The following is a 13503-nucleotide window of genomic DNA, read 5'->3' on the forward strand; positions in this document are numbered from 1 at the left end:
AGTGGCCACTGTACTCCAGTCTGGGCGACAGAGTGAGACTCCAACTCAAAAAAAAACAAACAAACAGTTGGTGGGTTTGTTTTGGCCTTGTGAATGGGTTGCTCTTTGCTGACCCCTGTTCTATACTTTATATATCATTTTCAAATGCTGAACATTTTTGGAGGGTAAAAACCTCTCAAACAATAAAAACACACGATGAAGTCAATTTGATCAGGAGGGCAAAATTGATGCTTATCCAATATAGTAATAGAAAATTGCTAAAAATCCTTAATGGCACATGATGTTACACTTCCTCAAAAAAGTAATACTTTATTTCATATGGAAAACCAGTAAAATGCAATATAGCAGAAGGTATCAGGAGAATAAAGGTTATTAAAAGGGACCAGAATCTAATTAGAAAAGGAATCTCTTATACAGCACAGAAAAAACTTCTAAAAAGTAGATAAACACAACCAGTTCTGGATTTCCTGATAAACGTTCTATGCTTATTTTCAATACTGTGGTTGCAGCTAATGAGAAAGTTACTCTAGATGTAAAGTCAACAAAGAGAATTATCAGCATCATAATATAATACTTCTTTCGTGATATTGCTATCCTTCCCTTTGGTCCACAACCAGAGATATGCCTGTTGAATCAAAAAAGTCATTTTACTTTCCAAAAGAGACTAGCAATAGGCCATGACTGCTACTATCCTGGCCAAAACCAGGGGTTTAGACAGGATTACTGAGACTATATCCCCGGTGGATGTTGCCAAGGTTTAGAATTATTGTCACCATATCCATTTGGAATGATTCACTCAGACTAGTTGCCCAGAACCAAAACTTTATATCACTAACCAGTGGAACCTCGATCAGGAATCCAAACAAGTGGTTAGATATGGCTGCCATCATCAAGAAGGTCTCAGGCACTTTTCAAGAGTCATGAGTATTTTGGAGCTGCGAATAAAGCTTGTGACCTTATGTCTCTTTCAGTAAAAACACAGAATCCACTGTCCAACTAATAAAGCCAGCCTGAGAGGTGAACTAAAGTATGGGACCATGCAGACTGACTAGTTACCATTTCCCTGTCTCTTACTGAACAAGACTAGGTATGGGGGGACAAAAATATTTTCTAGATACCTACAAATGGTCATTAAAATTAACAGGCTGTTGTGTTTACTCAGGGAGATAGATATTTTCTTAATGACCGAAGTCCAATACTAGATTTAGCAAGTATATATTATAGTACTTGGCCAATTTTATGGCAATATTATCATAAATGACCAGAAAACTTGTCTCTATTCTAGTGATTTTTTTTATTAACAGGTTTTTATGCTACAAATACTTGCTAATCCATTTTTGTTTTTGTGAAACAAATGAAAATGTCCTAATATTCTCAATTTCCAACCCCATATCTTTAAGAAACTCGTGTATTTTAAGTTCTCATATCAGTTAATGTCTATATCATTCTTAGTTTTCCAATTATAGTCCTCACAGTATTTAATCAGATGATATGTTTAGAGTTTTTAGATTACACTGCCTTAGTTTTTCACGTTTCTACAAATGATATACTGATATTATAGTGGAGGAGTGAGCACAAACCAGCCATGCAGAACATCAATGGCCATGGTGCTGCTTCACAAACTGCAGTGCTCTGCACAATTAAAACTGGCTATTGTTCAATATCAAGTTAGCTGATTGGAAACCTGAGTTCGGTTTCTAATACCTGAGAACACATGATTACTGGGTTTGAGGAAATAATGTACATCCTTGGTCCATAAACCAAAGGACTCAAATGGTCTGGGAGGCATGTCTTGTATCTGAAAACCAAATTTGAAATAAGGCTGCCATATTACTTGTCAGGTTACCCCAAGATAATTTTGGCAAAATTGACACAGTGACACTAGAGTCATCAGAACTATACCTAGAGAAGTCGAGACTCAAGATTAGTGTGCACTTCTCTATTAGTGCTTTCCCTAAAAGAAAAAAAAGCAAAGTAAGATAACAAAACAGAAAAATATATACACGTAATGTCATATTTTCCCCCACAGTTACAGGTTTTTATGCAGTCTGTATATGATAGCATCAAGTGAGCAGTCTCTATATGATAGCATCAAGTCCAACATTAATTTGCAACCCAGGAACTAAATTCAAGTTCTCTCTCAAGATATTTTTATTAGCTGGAATCAGAGTTTCCAATGCCTGCAAATGCTTTAGTATTCTGCAGTATTGCACTATCTTATTTTGACATTATAATACTGTACATGAGACTGGTCTGAAGTTACCACTACATTATGAATTTCTATGGGCCATGTTATAAGTGTCCCTTAGGGAATTCAAGGTCAAAATTCATTTCAGATTTTTAGAAAAAGCAAAATCTTAATGACATTTGCCACACTTTTAAGCCAAGGTCAGTGTACTACACCAGTGCCTAAAGCTTTCTGCCTCCACTCATCTCATTTCCCAACCCTTAACTTGTCAAACACTTGCTAATTTATTTGCCTTTGTAGGTATAGCTTATATGCTGAGATTAGTTCTAGTATGCAACTCCATGAGCACACAATAGCCATTTCTTTTGGAAAATTAGATATCATTAAAAAGCAATGAAAAAACTAGTTTTTAACCTTATAAATAGAACTCCTACTGTTTGGGTAGGCAGTGTTTTCCTAATGTATTCTATTTTTTAATGGATGATTCTCACTTTTCTATAATTCTCATCACAAAACACAGATTTTAGAAACTTTTATAATCATGTTCAAATCTGTCAGACTGGCACTTGCATTTTTATCTTTGAGCCTCTCCAAAAGGAAATTATATTAACCAATATTATATTCATAACTGCAATCAAAGTCATTCACTAGACAACCTAGAAGAGTGATTTTACCTGTCATTTTGACACAGCTCCTTATAACTTATCCACAGATGTTCCCTAATTCACCCAAACAGATTGGATCATTTTTACTTACTCCCTGAAAACATTCAGTTTTTCTAAATGCTTTTATTTACTTGTAGGACATATTTATAGCAAAATATTTAAATTTAATTATAGTGGTGAGAACTTAAAAAGCTAACTCAGTATTGCCAATCCCATTCTATGATCAGGAATTGGAAATACTGGGATGGTTGATATTTGTGTAAGAAAGAAAAGCTCAGATACAGAATATTCTAAATTTATATTCCCCAAGTTATTCATCTCTTCATTGAAGACCATATCTTTCCCCCAACTTTGCCAAACATTTGACATTTAATTATTTTCACCAAATGTAACTAAAAAAATCTAAGATTAACACTATGTACTACTGAATTTGGATAGAAAGAGAAAATCCTCATATATAAAGAGGTTAAACAGTGCTGTTATTTTAGTGTAGAACTATAAACTTAGCCTAACTACTTACAAAAGTTTCAAATTATATACTTTTTAAAGTTAGTCTGCATGCGGCAAATAAAGTAGAAAACTGAAACCATTATTGAGGCAATTTAAACTTTATTTGCTTGGCTAGGTTGCATTCTGACCTAAATTCATTGGTGTTGCATTAATTTTCCACCACTCCATGATGTAGACACAATCAAAGGCAGTCAAAATAATTCAGATCCTAGTTTCAATAATTAAAACCTCCACTTCTTTTTTTCAAACAACTGATATTAAAACTAACCTTTTTTGTATGCAAACAAATATTGAAGGCAAATAACTGTCTTTTATAAAATGACAAGCAATAGAGACACCGTGTGCACTATGCTCCACAAAGTCAAGTGGATTATTTTAAAAGTAGCTAATTTAGATACCCATATTAATCAGGATGGCAGCAACAGATTTAGAGTCCTATCCTTTATGTTCATTCACAGATAAAGACTATACCCAAAGTACGGTGCTAGTCTGACTTTAAGATACACAAATAACCCAGGTAATCATCCAAGTGGTGCAATAACTCTACTGACCAAAGCACCTGTCAATTTTGCCAAAATTTTAGAAAATCCTGGTTGTCTGAACAAAAGTGTACAACATGTGACTAGTTTCCAACCCATGACAATTTCATTCAAGCTCTTGGAGTTGTTTTATGTTGATGGTAAAAGAATACCAAATACTTTTTTCCCTTAACAAATAAAGGGACATTGTAGCTGATTCACAGAATTTTATCTTAGAAAATTCAATGAAGAATGTCTGATAATCTCAACACAATAACATATTGTGTTTTTCTTCCTCAAAATCACTGCATACAGTGCTTAGCAAAAAGCCTTGCTATTAAAACAAGTTTCACAACAGACACTGGGGACTCCTAAAGGTGGGATGGAGGGAAGAGGACAAGGGCTGAAAGATGACCTAGAGGGTACTATGTTTACTATTTGAGTGACTGGTGCAATAGAAGCCCAAACTTCACTACCATGTAATATACCCAAATAAGAAAACTGCACATGTACCCCCTGAATCTAAAGTCAAAAAAATTTGAATATTTAGACAAAAAGAAGACAATATCACCTCTAATGACCGCTGTTTCTTACCATGTACTATATTTGAAAGCTTTCATTAGCATCTGATGGCAACTAATATCACTTAATGGGTACTGGTCTTTCACAGGAATAATTTGTAATTGTGGTATTTCTATAAAGTTGTGATGAGTTTGGATTAGTGACCATTGTTCCCTTTCACTCTTTGAAAAACAACCTAAGGTTACAATTTGAAAATTGATTATTTGGAAAAGCAGGAAGAAGAGAGCCTACGCCAGGATTAGGAGTGGGCGACCTTCCTCTAAACAACTAAAAAGTTTTTGTGTTGGGTTTAGAGCAACTAAGAATAATCAAACAGCAGAAGGAAGAAAGTCAGTCAGCCACCCACAATCAGTATTAAGGTACCCCTTTATTAAATATAGGAGGATAAACTTGTCAAGCTAGTGCTCCTACCCGTTCCTTCTTACACCCGTCTGCAGAAGTAGAACATCTGCTTCCTTCTTTATAGCATTTCATACATTTATTTAATTAATCTGTTTAAAAGACACCCTTTGTTTCATTCACTACCTCAAACATACCACCTAGGCACAAGGTCTAGCCCACAGACTGACTAGTTGACTTTGTACCAGGGTAATGTCTACCTCCTGCTAGAAAAATCAGTGAATATGTTTCAATGAAGTTAAGTCATTGAATACATGTGAGAAGATGGGAAAATGAGGGGGGAAATCGTTTCTATCTCTCGAGTCCCCTAGAGGATCTAGGAATAGAACCTAGGTTTCATTTGCAGAGCACTATGGCAGTGTTCTGCCAAATATTTGGTTTAGGGTCATTAAGCATGACAGCAATAAAATTTTCTTTGATGAAAATTTGAGTCCTTTGTGGGTATCCCTTTTTATGTACAGGGAATAGGTGATTCAGGGGTCCCAACTTTGTTTTTACATCTTTTTGCCTAATAAACACAGGTTTTTGTGTGTGTGTGTGTTTTTTGTTGTGAGTTGGAGTCTCACTCTGTCGCCCAGACTGGAGTGGCAGTGGCCACTCCCGGGCACCGCAGCCTCGACCTGCTGGGCTCCGGCGATCCTTCCGCCTCAGGCTTCCAAGGAGCTGGAACCACAGGCGCGCGCTACCATGCCCGGCTGATTTTTTTTGATTTATTGTAGAGATGAGGTCTCGCTGCCCAGGTGGGTCTCGAACCCGCAGGCTCAGGCAATCCACTCACCTCAGCCTCCCAAAGGCGCGGGATTACAGGCTGAGCCACCGAGCCTGGCTCATAAACACAGTTTTTTAAAACAAACTATCAATATTTATATTATCTTAAAATAAAGCTCATCAAACTATCATTTTAGACTTCATAAGACTTAATAAGCTGATAGAAAAAAAGATGATCCAGATATTTTGTTCCTGGTTCTTTGGGAGGCTACTGATGTCTCATTGGTGTTTTTTTTTTTTTTTTTTTTTTCATCTCTCTTTTTTTTTTTTAATGAGTCTTTGGTGCCAAAGGTAAGACTAAAATAGAAAATTGGTCTACAACTATACTACCCTGAGCATACCCTATATCTCGTCTGATCTTGGAAGCTAAACAGCGTCGGGCCTGGTTAGTACTCAATTTCCATCGAAAATAGAATCGAAAATTGATGATCTACTTGTGTCCCAAAATCCCACATAAAACTAGGAGTAAAAAGGTTAAGGAAAAGTATCTTTGTCTAATTTTCAAGGGAGCTGATGCAGCAGTTTGAAAAGACTGGTAAGATTTAACTGTCAGTGCCTTTAATGTATGAGCTTGAAATTCTGCTTAAAGAAAAAACAATCTATTTTGATAAATTCATATATTTGTCTAAATAAAGCCAGAATGCTTTATTTAAACATGTTGCATGAAAAAGTATATTAATTTAATCAACTTAAGAAACTTACATGGCTGACATCCACATACTTTTGGAATTATTTGTCAACTTAAAATTAAGAAATTGCTTTATAGTACTCCATTATGGAGAAAACTAAGCAAAAGAAGTGTTTATTTTTGAGGACTACTAATTATAAAAAATGTAGATCTGATGGTAATAAGCATCTAAAATCTAACCGGCTTCTCAACATGTATGAATCTATTTGAAGACTCTTTAAATTCTATGTGAAATCAAATCATGAATGATAAATAATCTTACAAAAACTGGGCAACTATTTCACATGCAGTCCTTCACCTCTTCATCCAAAATTCTATACATGACAGTATGGAATCTTGTACAGTCCTTCAAGCACCAAGAAATTGTGATCTTCAATGTTACAGAAAATTTTGAAAACCTGTATTGAGTCTTTAACATTATATCGTGCCTCGTTTTCCTTATCCACGCAACAATTGTGATTGGACCAGGTTATTTTAAAAAATCTTTTCTATGTAAAATGTGGTATAATTCTGTGATTCAATATATAGGCAATTGTCAAGAAGAATTATGTCATTAAAACAAAGGACTTGGAAGACTGAGGCTGAAGGCTGGATCACCTGAGCCCAGCAGGTCGAGGCTGCAGTGGCCATGAGCAGTGTGCCACTGCACTCCAGCCTGGGCTATAGAGTTAGACTCTGACTCAAAAAACAAACAAACAACAAAAAAAAAAAGAAGAAAAAGCATGGAAACAACAAAAAAATAAAGATTATATTTTTTAACTCCAACACTTTTCCAGCACTACAAAATTTGGCTCCTGTATGGAATTTTAATGGTTTAGTGTTCATGTACTATGTATGCATCAGTAGATATACTGAAACTTTCTAAAAAAATAAAAATAAAAGTAAAATGTAATCACACAACACAAAGTAGCAGATTAAATCCAGATTCTTAATTGGTTTGCGCCTTGGTTGTTTGAGACTGTAAACCAACGATGACAGAAGGTTTTGTCTACTTGTGGACAAGTTGGGGTCTTGAGTTCATTTCATCACAAATCCAAAATACAAGTGACCAATCATTAAAGCCATATGTTGTTTGAGGGGAGTTTTTGTCCTACCAGACATTATTTACATAATCGATTCAAAGTTCTCAAGTACAAAAGCTATGTGGTTGTTTTTGTTCTTTGAAGGCAAGGAAGAATGCAGATTTGCAGTTAGATTAGGTATCAGATTGTATGCTCCAAACATGGCCCAACAGCATCTACTAGCCCACATGTTATACCACACAATATGACTTTGTCCACTACACCATCAAGAAGAAAAGTACAATTCTCTTCCCTTTAAATCTAAGCTGGCCATATGGCTCCTCTGTAACCAACAGAATGTGGTGAAAGAGATGTGTGATTTCCCAGGCTAGTTCAGAGAAAGTCTGGTTCTCTTAGGACTCTTCCTCTGGGGGAAGCCACTCAAATTGTAAGAGGTCCAACTACCCTGAGACCACAATGCTAAAAAGGCAACCTGCAAGCACTTCAGTGAGAGCCCCAACCAGCTGAGTCCAGACTCCTAGCTATTCTCACCAAGGTGCCAAACCCATGAGTACCAAACTATTCAGAAAAGGATCCTACAGATCCAGATGTTCCAGTCCACAGCCACTCAAGTAATCCTTAGCTATGATTCCAGACATTCTGGAGCACAAGCCATCTTTCCTTAAGTCCTATCTGAATTCCTGACCCACAGAATTCATGTGCATGATAAAATAGTTGTTATTTTACACAACTAGCTTTTGTTTTGGTTAGTTTCCCAGCATTATTAACTGGAAAACTCTTGGTAAATGTCTGTCTCTACCACCAATTGAGACCTTGGTAACCTTACAAAAATCCCCGGTCTCCTCTGTAATACACAGGGATAATATGAACTACCTTGCCAGTTTATTGTGACATTGGAAATAATTGAGGTGTCTAGTCTGTAATAGTACTGAATAAAAGGTGACTATTGAATAATAGTTTTTTATCATGATCTACCAGGAACATTGCTAAATATTAGGTAATGCATATCAAAATTTCAAATTGAAATTTAAAAAGTACTTCATTATGCAAAGAAATTTTACTACTTAAGGGGGAAAAAGTCCTCAATTATTGAAAAATATCACTGGGTTTTTCTGAATACATAATGAGGAAGAAACACAGGGCTAATGAACAGTTACTTTCATATATTTAATCTTCATGACAAACCATTTGAAGACATTAAGTTGTATGAGATCACATGACTGGTAAGCGGCCAAGTTCAGGTCAGTTAGAATCCAAAGTCTCACGTCCACAATACTACTCTCCCCTGCTAGGATTACATTATAACTTAGCATAGCTGCTATGGAAGTTTGTTGTGGGACGTATGTATGTATTTTCAGGCATCCTTCAGAACCAAAAAAGGTTCAGAAAGCTCCCTGCTGTGGTAATATATTCCAGATAATTTTATTTTGAAGCATCTACAGCCCCTTTAACTAATGTTATCTAGTAAGCACTGGTTGTATCTATGTCTCCGTAAGTGGTGGCCTTCCTATTAAACAGAAACTTGTATTCTTGAAAGAAGGTAAAATCTATTTCTTGAGATATGCTTTTGTTTGTTTTTGTCTTGTTTTGAAATGTTTTATTAAAGGCCAGGCTTTTCCCACACCCATCAAAACCCCTTAGCTACCAAAGACTGACCTATGTGGCTCCCTAGAGTAAAAGAGGAATTCTATCTGCTCACAAATTAAAATGTCCTTAGTAAAGGTAAAGCCGGGGAACCTAAAAAGTTATAAAATATTAAAAGAAAATCGTCATGAAGATCTTGAGATAAGTTATAAGTGATATCTCTGATTTAGTAGTTGAGAAAGTTTTGGTGCTAACTAGTACTCTGCTAATTTTCCACTCACTTATGCTGTGTAGGTTAAACGAAACTGCATTTGTTCTACTTATATTCTTTTCAAGGAAGTCTGAAGAAGGTATAACTGTGGTGACTTCCAGACTTGCTGAGCTATTTGTAAACATGGGTTAGTATCAATTCATTTCAAACACATTGTAAGGTTTCCCAGTGAAGGTACAGATTCAACATATGCACAGATGATATATGTCTGAATTCAGAATCACTGTATCTCAGATTTTCTAAAATTTGCAGGAATTCAGGCAGTTTTCTTTATCTTAAACTACCACCTAAGATAGGTTTTCTTAGAAGTTTCATTTTAAGTAGGTTTTATACTAAAGCTAAAAACTGATCTACATATAAAGCACTAAAAAAATCTCTTGTCAATTGGAAATAATAATATTCACCTGTTATTAGCATAGTACTGCCATTTCAAAACTACCAGAGATTCACGTTACAAATGTAGCTATTTTTAGGATAGTACTCACTTTAACCACATCCCTTGAAAAAGACACTATTTGATCAAGTATTTTGTGGATGAAAAGACAGATAAAGGCACGTCTTATATGCTCAAATTACTGACAGTAAAATGTGTTTCTTTTGCCATCTGTATGCCCTTTTCTTTTTTGCTTAGTCAACAAAATATACAGACATCAAAAAAGAGCAATCTGCTTTATATGAAACAGCTATGCGTTTATAGATTTTAAAAAAGAAATGTAAAATCTCCTTGGAGGTTAAACAGCACATCTGATGCTAAATTTAGGGTGTCAGTATTTTGTATACACTTGAGCCAATCCTATTTGCACTAAAGATTTTCTAGTAATTGCTATAGCTGTGAAATCCTAACAACTATATTATAGGGGACAAAAGTTACCTAAACCAAATGTGACTAACCAAAAGTCTAGAATATTACTATAAATTGTATAAGATTTAAGATTAATTAAAAGGGTAGGGGAAATCATATTTGGAAAATAATTCTGTGCCTGGCAGCCAAGCGAGTACTGTATATTCAAACTTCCTAACAATTTTACTTTTTTTTTTTCCTGTTTCCACCATGAATGACAATTAGTTGTTTTCTCACTTGTCTTTTTGGAAAATGTACAATTTAAGTGAGTGCCTGAACTGTCTTCTATACACTGAACTTGGATACCAGAAAAAGGCATTAGGGCTGACTGACAACAGGATTACTGGTTCATACTAGAAGTGCTGACGCGAACTTCAATACACCAGGACACAAGAGGCATGGCTCTGCCTTTGCTTAAAACCATAAAACGGGTTATAAACAGCAAATGATGCACATTTGGTACCAAAATTAAAATGCAAATTTAAAAATAATGGCTTAAGGGAAAATTTCTGTAGGAACTGGGTCTAAGTTGGACATATTATCATCAGAAACATTCTGAAATGTTCCTTCTGTAAATACAAGCTTGCCTGTTCATGGTTGTTTTAATTCTAATTAAGACAGGTTTTTAATTAAGCCCTAAAGATCCTGGTGAAAGGCCTTCAGTAATATTATCCTTGATGGGTTCTCCCAAGATAATTTACTTCAAGAGACAATGAACTGGATCTCTTAAAATCTCAGAGAAGACATTTCCCTCCCTGTTTTCTGCTACTCCACAGAGCAAACGCTGAAAAAAGCTGCCTGTCCTTTAGAATTGGCAAGAAAAGCATTGCTGGTTTCAATTCAGGCGTTCCCCTTCCTTTCAAAACACTGATGGATAAGAGCTTCAGGTCCATGTAACATTTTAAGAAAGCACCTTTTGTAAAATGGGGACACGAACATTTTTCCACATTTCATTTTTCTTCCACACCCCCCCCACCCGCGCTCACTTCCCACCACAGAAGACAGCAATAATGAATTGCTACTATATACTGAAAGTCAAAAACTTGTTCCAGATAGCTTCTAACAAAACTATCTCTACTTTTTACCCATTTGCTTATGAAGTCTACCTTGGGGGGAGAAACTGAAAACTATTTTTAAGCAAAATAAGACAAAAGCTGACTTTCAGGAACCCAAATAGAAATACATGCTGGGGTATGAGTTTTAGCAAGGGTGAAGAATAAAAGGTTTGGAGGGGGCGGGAATCAGAAACGGTGTCTGCCATTGATTTTTACTTTACAGAGTCCAATTACCACTATAGTTGTATTAAGCTTGTGTTCCCCTATTTCCTTGCCTACAGGGCAAAAAAAGTTGAGATAAATGGGTATGGAGGCAATTAAGAAAAGATTAGCAAACACTGCATACAGCTCAACAAACTCGAGCTGGCTTCTCCCACTCCCTACATCCCTGGCCAAGAGAAAAGGATACCCGCCTGAAGAGCAAATGAGAATTGAAGCTGGTTTCTTTAACCTATCTGAAAAGTCTTTATGCAATCAGGGGGCTATTATTTCAGGAGACAGAAAGAAAGGGGCAAAAGATTCATGTTGCTAAGGAGACCTGCAGAAGCTGGCATTCCTACATAAATTTCCATTTCTATTGAAGAGGGGAAAGAAAAGATATTTTCGCCAAAGTTTATTTGGATCCCCTGGTTACAGAAGAAAGGAATTTGCAGATTTACTTTATCTATAGTTGTAAACAACCAACCCTGAAAAAATTAAAGGACCTAAATGTCGACCTCCTGCAGCCAACCAGTCCCCTCCACAGTGAATTAATCAACAAAGACAACCCTTTCAATGGGAATTTTGAGGTAATAACAAAGAAAAAGTCTTTTATAAACACAAAATTAAATGTACGGAAGAAACTTAACCAAGTGAACTAATCTCTTATAACAGAAAACCAAAGACAAAGAAAAATCAGATTTTTGTGGCTTTTTGTGCTATTTAAACTTTGTTGGAACTTGAAACGTTTCCAGGAAAGCTTTATAAATAGTCCCAGCGAAGACATGAAACTGTCAGGAAGGAATTTAATGAGTTTCTCAGGTGTGTGTGTGTGTAGAGAGAAAATCACCCGCAGGTCCTCTCCTTTTATTCCCCTTTCTCTAAGCTGACAACAGCAGCTTAAGAATCAAGATTAGACAAGAAAGGTTTTGCAACAAGAAATCAGAAGTTGGCAGATTTCTGCTAAGGGCATGACTAGGGCACTGGGGAAACCAAGTGGAGGTTCAGGGAGGGAGGAAGCACCCCCTCCCGCAAGACTGGTGGCCCCAGTGGCTTACCTACTTCTCCACCCCACCCCCAAAATCCCACCCATCTGCAGCTTTCAGGACTAGCTGAATAAAGCACAACTTTCCAGGCGTCTGTGGGTAGCTCATGGAGAAGAGAAAGAAAGGTCTGGGGGAGAGAGGAGTTACTCAGAGAGAGAAAGAAAGGCAACTCATAACAACCAAGGACGATGTCACCAAAAAAGGAAAGGAAATTAAGCCTGTCTCCGAACTCCTCACATTCCTCAAAAAACTAAGGATATAAAACCTAAATCAAAACTCATTGGGAAAACTCAAATAAGGTGGAGCAGAACAGGCAAAAACAGGAACACGAAGAGGTAAAACTAGGCAAATTCCTCCCCAAGAGAAGAGGGAAAAGAGAGAAGAGAGTGGGAAAGAAACTGAGCAGAGAACCCGCAGCATCTAGGCGGAGTTGGGCGTTTTTGCCCGTTTCTCTTAAAGAGGGTGTGGAAGGCGCTGCAATTTTTACACAGCCACATGGTTCTCGTCTTAAACGATAACAATGACCCAAAATAGCAGACGTGTTACTCCAGAGCGGGAGGAATGGCCACGGGAGGAGGAAGAGGGCGTGGGACGTCGCTTTAGGTTGGCGACCAAGAATGGGGAGGGGAGAGGGGCGGACGCCCGGGAGGGGCCGGAGCCCCCGGATCCGCGAAGGGCCGGGACGGACTAGCGCAGGGGAGCCGGAGAGGCGGGGAGAGGCGGAGGCTGTGCTGGCAGCGGGGCGCGGGGCAGTCCGGGACGGGAGGCAGGGGTCGCGGCGCGCCGGGCCCTCACCGCTGCTGAGCGTGGACTCGCAGTGCCAGTTGTCCAGGCTGCCGGGCTTCCGGCAGGACTCCCACAGGGACAGGTAGTACTGGTGGTCGGCCGTGACCCAGGCCGGGCTCAGCACGGCGCCCAGGTCCAGACACAGCGCCAGGAAGATGCACACCAGCCCGACCAGCTTCAGCGGGGTCAGTACCGACACGCGCACCTCCTCCATGCCGCTGCCCGCCGAAGCCATGCCCGGGCGCCGCCGCCGCCCGCCCCGCCGCAGGCGAGGTCGCCGGGCGGGTCCGGAAAGCGGGAGCCCGACCTCCGGAGGAGGGAAGCCGCCGAGCCTCCGCGCTGGGACACGCTCCTTCGGAGCTCCACGCGCCTCCCGCCCGGC

The 13503-nt window shown here is 38.3% G+C and overlaps 1 protein-coding gene across 1 annotated transcript in view; it reads right to left on the reverse strand.

The window, feature by feature from the left end:
- Nucleotides 1-13497, reverse strand: part of TMEM47 (transmembrane protein 47) — a 30205-nt gene extending 16708 nt beyond the window's left edge. Inside the window, exon 1 of the mRNA XM_008057479.1 lies at nucleotides 13131-13497. Within this exon, the coding sequence (XP_008055670.1) occupies nucleotides 13131-13356 (226 nt within the window). The 5' untranslated portion in view covers nucleotides 13357-13497. The remainder of the gene's footprint in view (nucleotides 1-13130) is intronic.
- Nucleotides 13498-13503: the final 6 nt, after the last annotated feature.

This window comes from Carlito syrichta, unplaced genomic scaffold (assembly GCF_000164805.1).
Source record: "Carlito syrichta isolate Samal-C Ts95f unplaced genomic scaffold, Tarsius_syrichta-2.0.1 Scaffold303025, whole genome shotgun sequence".
NCBI lineage: Eukaryota > Metazoa > Chordata > Mammalia > Primates > Tarsiidae > Carlito > Carlito syrichta.